Source organism: Mus musculus, chromosome 1, assembly GCF_000001635.26.
Source record: "Mus musculus strain C57BL/6J chromosome 1, GRCm38.p6 C57BL/6J".
Taxonomy (NCBI): domain Eukaryota; kingdom Metazoa; phylum Chordata; class Mammalia; order Rodentia; family Muridae; genus Mus; species Mus musculus.
Window position 1 is genome coordinate 161,025,575 of NC_000067.6, and position 16,794 is coordinate 161,042,368.

At 43.4% G+C, this 16,794-nt stretch overlaps 2 protein-coding genes, 1 long non-coding RNA gene and 8 other non-coding genes across 37 annotated transcripts in view; 9 read left to right on the forward strand and 2 right to left on the reverse strand.

The window, feature by feature from the left end:
* Positions 1 to 9,290, reverse strand: part of Zbtb37 (zinc finger and BTB domain containing 37) — a 31,943-nt gene extending 22,653 nt beyond the window's left edge. For 5 of the 18 annotated variants that reach the window (XM_011238812.2, XM_011238815.2, XM_030254017.1 and 2 more), the window contains exons 1-3: positions 8,514 to 8,667; positions 6,231 to 7,187; positions 4,068 to 4,167 (exon numbers count right to left, since the gene is read on the reverse strand). In XM_011238812.2, coding sequence (XP_011237114.1) covers positions 4,068 to 4,167; positions 6,231 to 7,159 — 1,029 coding nt within the window. In that variant the 5' untranslated portion in view covers positions 7,160 to 7,187; positions 8,514 to 8,667. Of the gene's footprint in view, positions 1 to 4,067; positions 4,168 to 5,119; positions 6,131 to 6,230; positions 7,191 to 8,513; positions 8,918 to 9,203 lie in introns of those variants that run through there. The other 13 variants (NR_151478.1, NM_001356489.1, NR_151479.1 and 10 more) reach the window with 10 other exon arrangements.
* Gas5 (growth arrest specific 5) lies at positions 9,027 to 12,965 on the forward strand. 8 transcript variants are annotated; one of them, NR_153812.2, is made up of 12 exons: positions 9,592 to 9,620; positions 10,178 to 10,230; positions 10,409 to 10,440; positions 10,634 to 10,670; positions 10,975 to 11,005; positions 11,246 to 11,278; positions 11,550 to 11,590; positions 11,714 to 11,741; positions 11,931 to 11,973; positions 12,421 to 12,463; positions 12,651 to 12,698; positions 12,883 to 12,965. It is a non-coding gene; the product is annotated as a growth arrest specific 5 (long non-coding RNA). The 8 variants fall into 8 exon arrangements; NR_166052.1 differs by lacking the exons at positions 9,592 to 9,620; positions 11,550 to 11,590 and adding an exon at positions 9,027 to 9,145; NR_153813.2 differs by lacking the exon at positions 11,550 to 11,590.
* On the forward strand, positions 9,820 to 9,899 carry LOC115487643. The gene has a single exon (XR_003949237.1). It is a non-coding gene; the product is annotated as a small nucleolar RNA SNORD74 (small nucleolar RNA).
* Positions 10,276 to 10,337, forward strand: LOC115487678. Its single transcript, XR_003949312.1, has one exon. It is a non-coding gene; the product is annotated as a small nucleolar RNA SNORD75 (small nucleolar RNA).
* LOC115487638 lies at positions 10,483 to 10,565 on the forward strand. Its single transcript, XR_003949226.1, has one exon. It is a non-coding gene; the product is annotated as a small nucleolar RNA SNORD24 (small nucleolar RNA).
* On the forward strand, positions 11,108 to 11,167 carry LOC115487644. Its single transcript, XR_003949238.1, has one exon. It is a non-coding gene; the product is annotated as a small nucleolar RNA SNORD44 (small nucleolar RNA).
* Positions 11,410 to 11,475, forward strand: LOC115487677. The gene has a single exon (XR_003949311.1). It is a non-coding gene; the product is annotated as a small nucleolar RNA SNORD78 (small nucleolar RNA).
* Dars2 (aspartyl-tRNA synthetase 2 (mitochondrial)) overlaps positions 12,006 to 16,794 on the reverse strand; it is a 33,089-nt gene continuing 28,300 nt past the window's right edge. The window contains exon 17 of one of the 3 annotated variants that reach the window (XM_006496758.3): positions 12,006 to 16,356. In XM_006496758.3, coding sequence (XP_006496821.1) covers positions 16,142 to 16,356 — 215 coding nt within the window. In that variant the 3' untranslated portion in view covers positions 12,006 to 16,141. The remainder of the gene's footprint in view (positions 16,357 to 16,794) is intronic. The other 2 variants (NM_172644.4, XM_006496757.2) reach the window with 2 other exon arrangements.
* Positions 12,027 to 12,107, forward strand: LOC115487645. The gene has a single exon (XR_003949239.1). It is a non-coding gene; the product is annotated as a small nucleolar RNA snR60/Z15/Z230/Z193/J17 (small nucleolar RNA).
* On the forward strand, positions 12,518 to 12,582 carry Snord47 (small nucleolar RNA, C/D box 47). Its single transcript, NR_028543.1, has one exon. It is a non-coding gene; the product is annotated as a small nucleolar RNA, C/D box 47 (small nucleolar RNA).
* On the forward strand, positions 12,734 to 12,809 carry LOC115487640. The gene has a single exon (XR_003949228.1). It is a non-coding gene; the product is annotated as a small nucleolar RNA SNORD81 (small nucleolar RNA).

A 16,794-nucleotide genomic window follows, 5' to 3' on the forward strand; every position in this document is an offset into this window, starting at 1 on the left:
CGTGCACTGTGAAGTCTATAAGTCAAAACAGACACTGAGTGCTCATGAGTAGTGGGAAAACTGAGCTGGAAAGCCTGAAACTTACTTGGAAAATTAGGCCAAGTATTTTTAACTTTCCAGTGGTAAAAAAAAAGAAAATGATTTTAAGAAGTAACTTTGGCAGTCTGTTTCAGTTTCACCCTTTACAGTCAGAAAGTCAATTTTTTTAAAGGGCTGTAGGCCAAGTCCAAGGCTTTATACATTCTTTTTTGAAGTGCTGGGCACTGAGCCTAGATCTCATGCCTTCAAGACAGGCACTCTACCACTGAGCTACAGCTTCAGTATTTGCAATCCATCAGATTTCTTTTTCTCCTCTCTTTTGGCTCACACTAATGTAAGTTAGCCACCGAGGTATTACTGCAGGTAGAGATTCTGCCTCCACGCATGACAACCTAAGCTGACACCTAGTGACCCTAGTGACCCACAAGATGGAAGAAGAGAACCAACTCCTCCAAGTTGTCCTCTGATAGCCACATGCACTGGGGCATGCACAGGGACACAAGCACATCAAATCACTGCAATAAAATATATAAAATCTTGCCTTGCCAGTTTCTGAGTTCAAGGCCAGCCTGGTCTACAGAGTGAGTTCCAGGACAGCCAGGACTACACAGAGAAACCCTGTCTCAAAAAAACAACAACAAAAACAAACAAAAAAAGCCTTTCTTTGGTCTTCTGTGGCACAGGAAAATAACTGATAAATGGATTTACCATAATAAATTTTCTTACACATTAAAGTATGTAGATAATACTTAGTCCTTATCTATTCTAGACAGTACTTTTAAAGGTTTTTGTTTACTTGTTTTTTTGTTTGTTTAGTATGAAGTTTATTGGGGCTGGATAGATAGCTCAGTGGCTTATAGCATTTGCTGTTCTTCCAGGGGGACCTGAGTGCAGTTCTCAACACCTACATTAGGTAGACTTCTTGGGTGTGTGTGTACACTCATACACAAAAGCGAGAGAGAGGAGAGAAAGAGAGAGAATGTGTGTGGTGTGTATGGAAATCAGAGGACCTCTTACAGAAATCAGTTTTGTCCTCTAGACATGTGGTCCTGGGTTGTCAGGCTTAGCAGCAGCTGCCTTTACCTGATAACCCACCTCACCAGCCTTAGATAGTGTTATTTTTATTCTATTTCTTTATAGACTTTATCTTTTGCTTTATCGACAGAAATACAATTTCCAATACAACCTCTATCCTAATTACAACTAAAAACTACATTTAAGCCAGGCATGGTGTTATATTCTTGCAATTCCAGCATTTGTGAGCCTTGAAGCAAAAAACAAAAAGATTTAACTTCTGGCAGAGTGGTGCAAAACAGAAGCCCCTATTTGGGAGACTAAGGCAGGCAGATCTTTAACCCGAAGAATTTAAGAACAGCCTGGATAACACACTCTCCTATCTCATATAGTGGGGGATGGAGTTAGAGGTATGGCTCAGTAGTTAAAAGCATCTGTTGCTCTTCTAGAGGACCTGAGCTCTATCCACAGTACCCATAACCTCCTGGAATTCCTGGAGCTGTCTTAGGGTTGTTATTGTTGGGACAAATCACTATGGCCAAGGCAATGTATACAATAAAGCACTGAATTGAGGGCTTGCTTACAATTTCAGAGGGCTAGTCCAGGATCATCATGGTGGGGATTGTAGAGGCAGGCAGGCAGGCAGGCAGGCAGGGAGACATGGTGCTAGGGATTCACATCTGATCTGATCCTCAGGCAGGAAGCAAACAGCCAGATAGCCTGGTTTGGCTTATGAAACTTCAAAGGCCACCCTCAGTAACACACTTCCTCCAACAAGGCCTACCTCCTAATCTTTCCACAACCAGGGACCACGAATTCAAATAGATGCGCCTATGGGGGCCATTTTCACTCAAATCACTTCAGGCACCAAGGCCCTCTTCTAGCCTCTACAGGCACTTGGCCCAGTGTACAAAATTACACATGTACACCAATAATTAAAAGTGAATCTCTTCCTTCCTGCCTTTAATTCTACTTAGTTAGAAGAAAAAAGCAACCCACAGCTGGGGAGACAGCTCAGCCAGTAAAGTGCTTGCCACACCATGCATGTTAGGGATGTGCTTAATCCCCAGAGCCGATCTGAAAGAGTGGCAGTGACAGTGATTTTTTTTTTTTTTTTTTTTTGGTTTCTTGAGACAGGGTTTCTCTATGTAGCCCTGGCTGTCCTGGAACTCACTCTGTAGACCAGGCTGGCCTCCAACTCAGAAATCCGCCTGCCTCTGCCTCCCGAGTGCTGGGATTAAAGGTGTGCACCACCACGCCCGGCTCGACAGTGAATATTTAATTCCAGCACTGTGAAGGCAGAGACAAACAGGGATCCCAGGCAACCTAGCTGAGTCTTTGAGTGTGAGGTCAGTTAGAGACCTTTCTCAAGAAAAATTCAGGTAAAAAGTGCAACATCAGCCGTTCACTTCTCCTCCTCCCTGTTTTTTTCTTTTTTCCAAGACAAGGTCTTCCTTTGTAGCCCTGGCTGTCCTGGAGCTCACTCTGTAGACCAGGCTGGTCTCAAACTCAAAGCCTGCCTCTGGCTCCTGAGTGCTGGGATAAAAGGCCTATGATTTACAGCTTTGAAAATCAATACTCAATGATTAAGATCTATAAAAGACCCCCCCAAAAAAAAAAAAAAAAAAAAAAAAAAAGGTCAACCAACCACTTACACTACCTAAGGAGAGGTGGGAAGTATACAGAAGACATCATTCTTGTGAGTTTGTTTGTTTAAACAAATTCTGGCAAGTTTTTGTGTTTAAAGATGAGCTTTTCTGCGGGCGGTGGTGGCACACGCCTTTAATCCCAGCACTCAGGAGGCAGAGGCAGGTGGATTTCTGAGTTCAAGGCCAGCCTGGTCTACAAAGTGAGTTCCAGGACAGCCAGAGCTACACAGAGAAACCCTGTCTCAAAAAACCAAAAAAAAAAAAAAAAAAAAACCAAAAAAAAAAAAAAAAAAAAAAGAAGATGAGGTTTTCTTCTATAGCCCTGGCTGGCCTGGAATTCATTAAGTAGCTCAGGCTGGTTTCAATTTTGCTCTATTTTCCAAGTGCTGGGATTACAGATTTGTACCACAACATCTAGTCTTTAGAACTTTGTAGTATGATGTAGTATGACTTAGGAAGCAAATAAAGAAAAAAATAGGAAGGAAATAAGAAAAAAATACAGAGCTGCAGAGATGTCTCGGGGTAAGAGCACTGGCTGCTCTTCTAAAGAACCCGGGTTTAATTTCCAGGACTTATATATGGCAGCTTATGACTGTTAACTCCAGTTCCAGGTGATCTGATACCCTCATATAGACATACAGACAAACATGAAAGCAAAACACCAATACACATAAAAAAGCAATAAATCATATATCTATACCTAAGCATACATGTATACAAAGATAATATCCATACAAAATAATAAATACACATAAATGTGTAAGCTTATGTTTTTTATATTTGTTTAGATATTATATAAGCTAACTACTACTACTACTACTACTACTCACACACACACACTCCCTACCTACCCCAAATGAAATTACTTTTAGTCCAGGTTCTAAATGACCCAAAAGTATAATGTTCAGGAGTTAACTTTACTGTCAGGTTTACAGATATAGCTCTATAATCAGGAAAAAGTTCCACATTTAAAAAAAAAAGACTTAATTTTATGTATAGGAGTGCTTTGCCTACATGTACATATACAGAACACATGTGTGCCTAGTGTCTGCAGAGGTCAGGAGAAGACACTGAAGTTATAGATGGTTGTGCACTGGGAACCAAACCAGGGTTTTCAGTAAGAACAGTTAAGTGCTCAAACTGCTGAGCCATTGTTCCACACTCACTCTGTTGGTTTTTTTTCTTTCTACATTTCAAATCTAATTCTAGCATGCTCCCAAGCAAGATTATGAAACATTTAATATATATCAAATCCAGTAATTTAATAGGGCCACTGTTGTTTCTCCTCCATCTTTCTTTCTTATTCATTTATTCACTGACAAGTTCTTCAACCACCACAGCAACCCTAAGTCCAAAGCTACATACCTGGGAGCTAAGTTGCTTAGGCTCATCCATTCTCCCAGGAGACTCACTTCTGGCTCTGTGTCTTTCTGTCATGGAAACAACACTGCCGGAGGGACTAAATCTGTTGGAAAAGGAGCATAAAGGGGACCAATAGACAAGTAGTGTCAAAGAACTTGAATGCTGTTTCTACTCTATCTTATCGCTGAGGAATGGAACTAAATCAAGCAGAAATATTTTCAAAGTGACAAAGCAAGTAGACCACAGAGAAGATGAAAAGTCCGTAGTTGTGTTTTGCGTTTATGAGCTATGGTCTTGCTAGGAAGCCTTGGGTGGTCTGGCACTCACTACACTGGGTAGGCTCCACGGCTACATGTGCATCAACTCATAGCAGTCCTTCTGGTTCAACCTCCCAAGTGCTAAGATTCCAAGCATGTTCCATGATGCCTGGAAATTCTGGTTCTTTTATGTGACTACTGGGGTTTGAGCTGTTCCTTCTCTTACGGTAAGTTCATAGTTCATATAAATTAATGCTCTTTTTGTATTTAAGACATACATCCTAATACAGTTCTATTGCAGGAGAACAACAGCTACCCACACTGGGGATGAATATATTCTGTGCTGAAGAATATTTAGTCTATCAAGGTCACGTGGTGGAAAATATTCAAATGAACACCACCTAAATGGCTAAAAAAATCCTAAATGTCTACATTATCAGCTATAAACTAAAGAACCGAGTTAGTTGGCTTTAGTTACTCCCAAGTTCATTTTTTTAACTTATGTATGAGAGGCATGTGTGTAGAGGACAGATAACTTACTAGAGTCCATTCTTTCCTTCTACCATGTGCCAGCCAGGGGTGACCTCAGATGGTCAGGCTTGATTCTAAGTGCCTTTACCCATTTCAATCTATTTTAAGCAGGGAAAAGAATAAGCCAGCCTATCTTCTTAGTGCTCGGTAGCCTGAGGCAGGAAGAATGCTTAGCAGGGCGTGGTGGCGAACGCCTTTAATCCCAGCATTTGGGAGGCAGAGGCAGGCCGGATTTCTGAGTTCGAGGTCAGCCTGGTCTACAGAGTGAGTTCCAGGACAGCCAGGGCTATACAGAGAAACCCTGTCTCGAAAAACCAAAAAAAAAAAAAAAAGTTTTGAGGTTAGCCTAGGCCAAAAGTAAGCTATAGATCATCTTGAATTACCTGCCTCAAAAAACAAAACAAAGAAAACCAAAACAAACAAACAAAAAAACAAGAGCTGGGCGGTGGTGGCAAACTCATTTAATCCTAGCACTCAGGAGGCAGAAGCAATTAGATCTCTGAGTTGAGTTCCAGGCCAGGCCATACAAAGAAACTTTGCCTTGAAAAACAAAAACAACCCCCACAAACAACAACAAAGTACAAATATGGCAACCCATGCCAGTAATCCCAGTACTCAGGAGGCTGAGGCAGGAGGACTGCCCTGAGTTCTAGAACAGCCTGAGCTACAGAAATCGTTTCAACAAATAAATAAATAAATAAAAAAGAAAGAAAGAACTCAAAATATTACCAATCTAAACTAGTAACATTTTTCTTTCAATTGACTCGATGAAAGCCAGTGCTATTCCCACTAAAAGGAACCCTTCTAACAGACTCAGTATGTTAGGAAGAAACAGGCCTGGGGTAGTAGCTGCTTCAAAGGAAACATTACCAGGTGACACTTGGAAAACATTCAAAAGCTTTTCTCTAGAATTACTGTAGTGTAATTACTCTAATTTGAAAATTATTGATGGTACCAAATTGTCTCTGTCGGTAAGGGCAAAGAGAAATACACAGTGCTATAAGGCAAGTCAGACTCCGCAAGGTTACCTACCTGTGTGAGAAACAGCAATGTTACCAGACCCCTGACAATCAGCTCCCTGCCTAGTGCAGAGAGCCCTGGCAATTACTGATCCTAGAGTGGCTGCCGATGCTATTCTGATTCACTGAAGTGGCTAATTTTACCACAGTTTACCACAGTTTACCACAGTTCTCATAACATCGTCAATATTTCAGATCCAGGAGCCTCCTGTGCTGAAAATGCAAGTCTTCTGACATACTTCCAGTCTCCCAAAGTAAGCTGAATAAGAATATCAGGTAAAAAAAGATGCCCTCTGTAACACAGAAAGGTTATTTAATGATGTCTGTACAATAGCTTTAAAAGGAGAAACAAAACTTACCTGTCAACTTCACTGCTGGTTGGCCGAGCTACCTTGGCTCCTGAAGACCCTAAAGTATAACTTTCCTGTCCTATAGAACCATGGCCTGTGGTGTCAATCACCATGGCTGTGACTTCCTCTGCACTACTCCCATCTTCTCCAGAAGGCTGATTCTCTGGCCCAAGCCACTCTTCTAGATTTTCAGTTTTGATGTGCACTGCTCCAAGAACCCTAACTTCGTCACCACTCCGGGCCCCCTGGTCTGCTAGTCCTGTTTCCACATACCACTGTCCTGCTCTGTTGATTCGAAGAATGGGCTCCCGGCCTTCTGCATCAGAACTCTGTTCAATTATCTGAGGACTGGTGGGCTCCTCCGGGGGACTGAGCTCTCGGATATCCAGCACGGCACTGACCTGCCCTCTCCAGTTTCCCTTTGAGGCATTATGCCGTGGACTAAGTGAGCGGTTTAGATTTGGTGTAGCCCTATGAGACTCTGGAGGTCTCTCTTGATGCTTTGTCCTTGTTTGACTTAATTCTGCTTCAACCTCAGCCACATTAATTTTGAAGTGAATGCCCTCTAGGATCTGCGTACATTTGTCTATAATATGCTGCATCTGCAGAAAACTAGCAGCTGTTAGGTAGCTGATGATATCTGCTAGTTGCAGGCATATCCGCCCTGTGTAACAGAAAGAAAGAAGTTGCTCAAAAACAGTAGGGTTCTTGATGACAGAAATGGACACAGTACTCATTTCATTCAAGGACATGTGATCCCGGAAATAAGGGGAGCTGGCAGCCAGTACTACTTTGTGAGCCCGAAAAGCTTGTCCTTGCACATTGACCACAATATCACAGAGCCGGCCTTGCATTCGTAGCTGGTTGAGATGGCTCAGAACAGAGTTGCTGAAGTCGGGGATCTCCAATTGTATGTTCCCACTTTTCTCCATGGTCATGCCTGAAAGCACAGGCAGACATTCAACCCTGCTGAAAGAGCAAAGCACAGTCTTAGTACTAGTTTGACTCCCTTTGTGCTTTTTAGTTCAAACATCCCTACAAATGGAAAATCTTTCCATGAGTGCCAGCTACACATACGTAATTTTAGCGCTTGGAAAACCGAAGAGGCAGGAGAATCATGAGTATGGGCTAAATAAGTGAAATCTTGTCTCAGGGAGAAAAAAAGAATTCTTCATATAGAAAGAGAGATCTTCCTTATGTTTGGATGTAGAAACAGAATTGCCAGCAGGTGTTTTGTTAGTAATAAGGCTGGCCTCAAACTCCTGATCCTACCTCCTAAGTGCTAGGATTACTGTAAGCTGCCGAGCCTGGTACAAGGTATTTTAGATTTCACTGTAAAATGTAATTAACACACAAAAAAGTGACTGCTACACTGCGAAAAATTCAAGCTATGCCCATACTTTATTAGTAGACTATATAAAATAAAGACAGGAGTTCACTAAGAAGGGGCATCAAACACATACAGATTGGGTATAAAGTCTAATATCCTACATGAATGGTCGCTATTATCACTACTTTTCCCCATGAGACAGTGTCCCTCTATATAGCTCTGGATGCCCTATAACTTGCTCAGTAGACCAGACTAGCCTGGAACTTAGCGATCTACCTCCAGGAATGCTAGAATTAAGCCACCCACCAGATATTTGTTTTTGACAGGGTCTATGAAGCCCAGGCTATTCCTGGAACTCACTATGTAGACCATCTGGTTTCTAACTCAAAAAGAGCTGACTGCTTCTGCTGAGATTAAAGAATGCTCGTGTTAGAGGTGTTTGACTACCATGCCCGATTAGGCCCATATTTTTAAGCTTACCAGTTTGAGCTCCCACTTTTTGAATATGGGACTCTGAGGTGACTCTGAGAAACATTCCACAGCCCTGTCAGCATTCAATTCACATGCAGAGAATTTGTGGCCTAGTTGCCAGAGTTAGCAAAAACTAAGTAATACTTTTTCTCCCCAACAAACTTGAAACTTGGGTATTCCAAAGTGGTGATGCTACTTTGACTGGGAAAGTTGGTTTCCCACAGCTGCTGACAAAAATAAAGCCTGAAATTTCACACCACAAAGACTGCAATTGCATCAAATAGTCTTAATTAGTTGAGGGTAGTTCCAGTATACCACAAGGATTTAGGCTCACCGTGCATCCAATGTTTCTCTAAATTTATGAGACTACACAGCACACCAGGAAGTAGTCCGGACAAGCTCACTTTATCACCTCGCATTTACAATACACTTATTGAGTAAACAGGTAAGTGCAAACACGGCTTTCAAGACGCAACTTTAACCAATCTGACCTTTTTCCAAAGCGTTATTGTTTGTTTTGAAACTTTTAATCCATTAAGTGCCTCTGTCGATGCCATCACGAATTCAGATGTTTATTTTGGAGCCTACACCAGCGCCTTTTTTGTTTGCTCTTTCCAGCGATTCCCCAGTGAGGAGGAAGCCCCTGGAGTAAAGTCTTTCTCTAGCGTCGGCACTGAAGGGGCGAGAGCTGTAAAAGGGAGAATCGGGAACGCTGGGGTTGGCCAGTCGGGTACTGGGGAGGCCTCTATCAGTGTCAAGAAGCATGGGAAAAGGGGGACCTGGCTAAGCGAGGAGGTGGCACAGATGCCGGGAAGCTCGACAGGAGCAGAGCCCCGCGGCAAGGGAGTTGCGGGCGCACAGGTGAGGCGCGGGACCGGGAAGGGGGCGGCGCCCCGGGATCGGTCTAGGGCGGCGGAGGTTGCCGGGGCGGGGGTGTGTCTGGGTGTGGCCCCGGCGCGCGCGCGGGGTCCTGAGGGAGGGGCTCGCCAAGGGGGCGGGCCCGCGAGCTCGACAGCCCGGAGCCAAAGGGGCGGAAGGTCGCCGAGTGCTGGGAGGGGAGGTGGGGCAGCGACTGAGCGCCGCAGGAGCTGGCTGCAACCCAGACGCGGCCCGGGAGCGTCGGGTATGAGCTAACGGGGCGGGGGTGCGGGGAACGAGCCCAGTCAAGGAGCAGCACCTACCTCCGGGGGTGGAAATGGGCCGGAATGGGCCGGAACACCGTCCCGGAAGTGAAACCCCCCGCCCCCTCCTCCGGAGCGAGCGACGTGCCGGAAGGAAATCAGTCACCCTCACCCCGCCCCACCCCCAGCGCTTTCCTTGCAGGAGCCCCCTCCCCTCAGCCTGTACTCCTCAGGGAGGCGGAGGGCGGGCCTATCGTGCCCGCGGCAACTCCGCCCTCCGGGCTCTCGGGGGCGTGGCCAGAGGGAAAGTTTTGTGGGCCTGAAGAAGGTGGGGCTTGAGGAGGAGTCTGAGGGCGTGTGAGGGGCGGGGTTTAAGTGGACGCAGCAAGCAGCTTTGCGTCTTGACGTCACGAAGACCTTATATACTCGACTCAGCCGCCATCTCAGCCTTTCGGAGCTGTGCGGCATTCTGAGCAGGTATGCAATTTCCTGAGTATGTTATGGCTTCGGGCCTTGGAGGCTGAAGCACTGGAAGCTGGTGGGATTCCCGGCGCAGCCGGTGAGCTTAGTTCAGGGCACAAGCTGGAAACTTTAGGAGGTTGGTTCTGCGTGTATTTGTGACATAAAATAGCATTGGGTTTTGGTCTGGACACCAGACAAAGACGACTCAGCATGCGTGTTCATGCTATGATGAAGGCTATGTTGGTAGGGACAACTGAGCTTGTTGATGAATACCAACGATTCTGATGGCAGAGCATGCTGAGTCACCTCGTGCACGGTTCAACGGGGGTGGAATGCGAAGCCACGCGGTGTTTCTTTCGCGATCACCATGGGATGAAGGCTTTTGCTAGAGATTGCCAGCAGGCCTTAGTCACTAACAAAGAGGACGATTGCTCTTGGGAAGTACCTGGATTAGAGACTTATATGTAACTGCTGGATATGTGCAACTCAACAGTGCCTATGTGGACGGAGTTCTTTGTAAGACAGGTCCATTTTGTGGAAGTAGAACTACTAAAGATTAACATTTTTCTTAGGAATGGCAGTGTGGACCTCTGTGATGGGACATCTTGTGGGATCTCACAGCCAGGTAACTCAGTGGGGGAGGGGCATGACTAGAACATAATGACCACAAAGCCCATGATGGTATGAGAGTAGTGGACAGAAGGGATTTCTGAAAAACACTTTTCTGAGGCTTTAATTCAGCTACTGGAAAGGGTTTAGTTCCGTGAAGAAGGGGACTGACTGTTCACATCTCTTATTTCCAGTTCTGTGGCAAAGGAGGATGAAGGCTTACGAGGTGAGTACTGAATAGTAATGAGAAGTTAGGTTGAAAGGACAGTGCCACAATGATGACATCATATTTGCTACTCTTGACAGCTGGGGTGACGATAGCTTTAAACCACCATGATTATAACTGAGGCACACAAAATAATGATTTGGGGGCTACTTACAGAGTAAGCAGTTTTTACATAAAGATTCCCCCCCCCCAGGACTCGTCAGGAAGCTGGATAACAGAGCGAGCGCAATGTAAGCAATTTTGTGTGTGCATGTGGTCCCATTACAAGGAATACCCAATGGCAAATGAGCACTAAAGATCCCTCAACCCACACATTGAATGTATTGTTCCCTGAGAGCAATTGTAGATAGAGGAGTGGGTGGGAAGTCTGAAGTCAGGGCATTGTTTCTGCGTATCTGAGGAGGCTGGTTTTTGATATGTGGGAGCTAGTGGTCGTTAACGCATTTACCCCCTATTTGGTGGACTCTGGTTCCCCCATCTTAAGTGCTGAGTCAGGGGCCTAACCGGGCAGCTTTAACTATTTGTTTGTTGTAGGTGCTAGAATAGAAGACCAGAAAATGAAATGGTAAGTCAAACTAAAGGAATTGTAGATGCTAAACAGGCTTGGCTTTGTTGCACTCTGCCAAATACTGGCCACGTGTTCCATCCTGGTCATAGCTGAACACAGCCTGCATGATGACGAACAAATACTGACTACCTGAAGATCTTATTAGCTCTATCTGATGGTGGGCTTCCTTGACATTTATTGTGGGGCAAACTCAAATCTGTTGACTGCATTGAAAAGCTCTTTAATGTTTTTTTCTAGGTGGAGTTTGAGGCTGGATAGACAGTTTGAAAGGTAAGTATTGAAAAACACTTGAATTTGGGTCAGTACAAAGGGACATGCAGAGACTTTGAATCATCAAAACTCCAGCATGCATTGTCTTACGGATGTTTAGATAGGTGTGTTTTGGACAACACTCTGGGTTCTTGTAATGATGTTGATCAAATGTCTGAGCTGAAAATAACTTGTAGACAATTTTTAACACTGAAGAACCTTGTGGCAGGCAACTAAGAATAGTCGAATGATGTTTAGCATATTTGTAAGAGGTATTTTCTTTTAATTCTAGTTAACTGGTTGCATGCTTGTTCATTTGGCTGGCTTGCTTGGGTAAGAAGCCATTGGGGGCCTTGAATTCCCTCCAGTCATTTGCAGTATTTACTGCATAACATTTAGCTTTTGAACATGCATGTGCTACCATCAGTACTAAATGGTGCCTTAAATTTTTTTCAGGTACAAATAATGGTTTGAATAAAGAAAGGTAAGCATTGTAAGTTTGGTATTTACTATATGAATTAAGGTACTGTTAGTGATGATCAATAAAGTTAAACAGATGGGAATCTCTCTGAATAAGATTGAAGATTGATTGTTAAGCTGAAACAGTATTTAAGGACATCAGTAAATATACTTTACAAATACATATTTCTAAACGGAGTGTAATTTCTTACAGGTATTAATGGGTCACCTCAAGTGAAGGCACTGCAAACACAATGGTAAGTCTTTGAAATGTGCATGTATTAGTTACTTTCAACCCCTTCCAAACAAGCCGATACCATGATGATAACATAGTTCAGCAGACTTAACTCTGATGAACAATCATGTCTTTCGCTCCTATCTGATGTATCTGGCTGTAATGTTTTAAAGAGTTTTCCTTGAATAGTATTAGGAAATACAAGATAAGAGTCCCAAGTGATGAGGCCAAAGCCTGATGCTAAGGTGGCATGTGCTGTGCCACTGACTTAACCCAGTAGGACAATTTTATTGTGAAAAATACATAAGTTCCCTAGGGTATGACGATTGAAACTATAAATCTCAGGCCTCTTGGCAAGAGAATTGATGTGAGCCCATGGAGACTAGTGAAGACAACTGAACACTGAGAGAATAGTGTGAAATAAAATGAAGATAAGTAACTGCACTAATTATTTTTAATTTTCAAACAGATTGGTCATTCTGAATTTCCGGTCCTTCATTCTGAATTTCAAAGTAAGTCTGTCACTTGTTTTTGTACAGATTGTAATATAGCTTGTAACCAGTGATGTGATGATTCTGCCAAATGATACAAAGTGATATCACCTTTAAACCGTTCCATTTTATTTCTGAGGTTACTATACTAACATGTAAAATTTAACTACTCTAAGCCAGAGAAGTAAGTCAGTCTTTGTTTTCTTAGGGCTCCTGTGACAAGTGGACATGCAGTGACTGCACCTTTGTTTCTGAGGTGAGAACTGCAAATGCTTAACCGGGAACCTACTCCAGAATACATGATGATCTCACACAACTTGAACTCTCTCACTGATTACTTGATGATAGTAAAAGATCTGATGTTCTGTGTTTTAACAGTTACCATTTAAGTTAAAATTGTAGAAAAGTGTTTAACAGCTACCTTCTGTTGGTTGTTGCAGGTGCCTGGATGGAGGCTCAAATAGAAGATGGTGTCAGATATATTGTGTTAAAATTTTACCATTAAAGTGTATTATAACATGAACTGTGAAGTGTGCATTTTGTTCTGATGAGCACATTGTGGGGAGTTCACATTAGACATTTTTAAATCTATTAGCTGCCCAGTGACTGGATGGTATTGGTGTCAGTATAGTTTGTCTTTTTGTGCTTATAAGCACAAGCCATTATTTTTTTTTAAGATTTTTTTATTTATTATATGTAAGTACACTGTAGCTGTCTTCAGACACTCCAGAAGAGGGCATCAGATCTTGTTACAAATGGTTGTGAGCCACCATGTGGTTGCTGGGATTTGAACTCTGGACCTTCGGAAGAGCAGTTAGTACATCTCTCCAGCCCTAGAACACTTTTCTTATATCTTATAAAACTAAATATTTCATGGAGTATGCAAAGGGGAGTACAGTCACAAATCAGTTTGCCTGGAAATAGTTTTTTTTTCTCTTTCCTTTCTCAACACAATCTAAGATGAACCAAAAGAGAAGTGTGCTCTTACACACTGAGCCATCTCACCAGCCTCAAGCCATTATTCTGTTTGACATTTTAAATTAATAGGAACAGCGTTAACCAGAACTGGACTGACTGGTGGAGGTGGTATTTTCACTTTTGGCAGGTGACAGTGTCTGCTGAGTCTTACATCCTGAATGTCTAATCAGTTATGCAGTCTGAGTGGGTATACCAGCCCTTTAAAGGTCTGGAGATGGCCTGTAGGGGCACAGGTGTGAGGGAAAATTTGAAGTATAAACCTGGAAGGTAAAAGCCTAGACCTTGCAGTCCTGTTAAAGTGTTGTCCCCATGCCTAGGACTTTTGCAGTTATATATACCACCAGGCCTAACTCAGCATTCCTAAATTAGGAGGAACACTGAGGCTAATTGGCTCTTAGGTTTGATACTGTTCACTCTGGTCTGTTGGGCTCAGTTCTTGAGACCACGGAAACTACAATCCTTAATCTAACAAGTACAGTTTGGGATTCGTGCTGGGTGTGGTGGCCCCAAAGGAAAAGTTGAGGCTATTTTGTTTAGTCCTTTGGCTGTAGATAGTATAGGTAACTGGTCAGGGGTCCTTAGAACACTGGTTCCAGGCAAAATGTGTAGGTATTTGGAGCTGTACCTCTACAAGCTTTAGTCCCTGGGAATGGGGGCAGTGTTTCAATGCTCAACAGTTACCCTGGAACACATAGCTAAACATCTCATTTGGTGATTTATATTCTACACATAGTCTTACTGAAATGGATTTAAATTCCATCACATTCTTGGGTTGTGAGGATTTAAATTTTTCACATGCTAGTCACATACCTTTACTGTTAGTGGTCCATTTGTATGGTAATGCATGTGAAGAGGTCAGGATGACCTACACAAGTCTTCCTTTCACAATGTGGAATCCAGCTATCCAGTCATCTTGCCTGGCTGGTCTCTTGGAGGCAGGTTGCCTTGATGGGATTTCCATGTAGATCAGGCTGGTCTCAAACTTGGATCTGCCTAGGATCAAAGGTCTGTGCTTACTAGGACCAGCTGGGAGTTACTGGTCTGTTTTAAGACACCCATGGTTCCTTCTTCCAGAACACAAGGTCAGGGTTTCATTCACTGGATCTCTACAGTCACGCCCTTAGCTCAGATCTACCAGCCTCTGATCAAGTAGGGAGTCATCTGCCTCCTTCCACTTCAGCACCCTTAGCACTGCCTCATTAGGCCTTTAGATTGTGTATGATACTGGTGATTGAACCACTGAGCTGTGTACAACTGTCCTTCCAGGTCTCAGCTGCTTTGCCATCCTCCGAGGAATCGCCTAGTCCTGCAGTGAGTTTGTGTGTAGGGGATAGGGGGCAGAGAAGCCTTAGGGTGTTAAGGGGAGTGGTTTCCCCTTTCAGAGAAGGAATAGATGTTAGGGGTGGGAGGGGGTGCTGATAAACTCATTTGAATGTTTACTACTAGAGTGACATTTTTTAGAAAGGATTAGGTTTGTGACTGGAGGCTTTAAAACTGTCAAGAACCCATGCCTTTAGTCCCAGCACCAGGGAGGCAGAAGCAGCAGATCCCCAGAAGTTTGAGGCCAGCTTGGTCTACAGGAAAGAGTTCAGGACATGCAGGGCTACACAGAGAAACTGATTTTTGAAAGCCTTTAAGTAAGCAAGTTTCAGGGCTACAGAGAGTAATCCTGTCTTGAAAAACCATAAACAAGAACCACAGGCAGTGGTGGCACATGCTAATCCCAGCACTTAGGAGGCAGAGGCAGGCGGATTTGAGTTCAAGGCCAGTCTGGTCTACAGAGTGAGTTCCAGGACAGTCAGGGCTACACAGAAAAACCCTGTCTCGAAAACAGGCAAACAAAAAAAAACCATAAAAAAGAGCCCATGCCAGGAAAACTGTCTTGAAAAGCCATAAGAAAGCAAATAATTCTGTGCCAGGCCCAGTCTTCCAGCAACAGCAGGTCAGGATGTAGAACTCTCAGCTACTTCTATATCATGTCTGTGTTTGCCACCATGCTTACAGCTAAAACTATAAACCAGCACCAACTAAATGCTTTATAAAGAGTTGCTTTGGTTGTGGTGTCTCCTCACAGCAATAGAACAGTGGTTAGGACAGCTGCATTTCAGTCCTGTTTTACAGTATTTCAAATCACATATCTGCCACAAATGTAACCTCATGATTCTGGCAACAAGAGATCTGTGAGACAGCCAGGACAAGTGTCATTCACATTATATAAGCAGCTGGGGCAGCTAAGAGACATTTGTAGCTTGCTTAAGGTACAACACAATAGAATTCTGTTACTTGTAATTTTTTTTTTTGATCCTACTATACTACTTAGAACATTATATTGATGGCTGAAAGATTACCACAAAGTTTAATTTATGGTTCTAATGAGGCTAGATGAACTGAAACCTTGCTGCATTAACTGGCCAGTGTACAGAGGCAACCATGTTGTATTATCCTTATTCTAAATAACTTATCTGGGTATAGAAACATGCTTGGAAAACAGGAAGACTCTAAATACTCAATAAAGAGATTTTTTTGTTTGTTTGTTTCATTTGACAATTTTCCAATTAAAAAACTTCCACAGACAGTCCTAATGGTACACATGACCAAGTCACAATTGTGTAGCTTCTCTTTCTTACTCGGTAATGATTGCTTCTACACAGACATTTGGTTCTAAAGTCTGTGGCAGGTCTGGATCTTAATTTAAGTTTGGTGAAGCAGAGAAGACAAAAGTTAAGAGCTCAAGTGTTTGGAAGGTGTGGCGGATGCACTCTCCTCTTCTGAGTCTGCTGGCCACAAGACGTGGATATGGTAAGGCTTCAGCTCTTCTGGAGACACGGAGTCTGGAGCATTGCTCATAAGGTCCTGTCCTCGGTAGGATTTAGGGAAGGCTATGACATCTCTGATGCTGGGTGCTCCCGTGACAAGACATACCAGTCTGTCTAACCCTGTGATGTAAAATACAAAGTGAACATGATGAGAAATGTATAGCTTTTAGCTCTGAAAATAACTTTTTTGGGGGTGCGGAGGGTGTCAAGACAGGGTTTAGTCCTGGGTTGTCATGGAACTCACTCTGTAGACCAGGCTAGCCTTGAATGCAGAGATCCACTTGCCTCTGCCTCCTGAATCCTGGGACTAAAGGCTTGTGCCACCACCACTACCATTACTGATCTGATGGGCCTTTTTTTTTTTTTTCTTTCTTTTGAGACTCTGCAGCTCTGGCTGGCCTAGAACTTTGAGAGATATCCCTGAAAGCTGGGATTAAAGACATGCACCACTACCAACCTTGGTCTTTATGTAAAAGATGTAGAGAATTTTTTTTTTCCGGCCCTGGTTTCATACATTCTAGACAAATGCTCTACCACTGAGCTACATCCTTAGGCCTG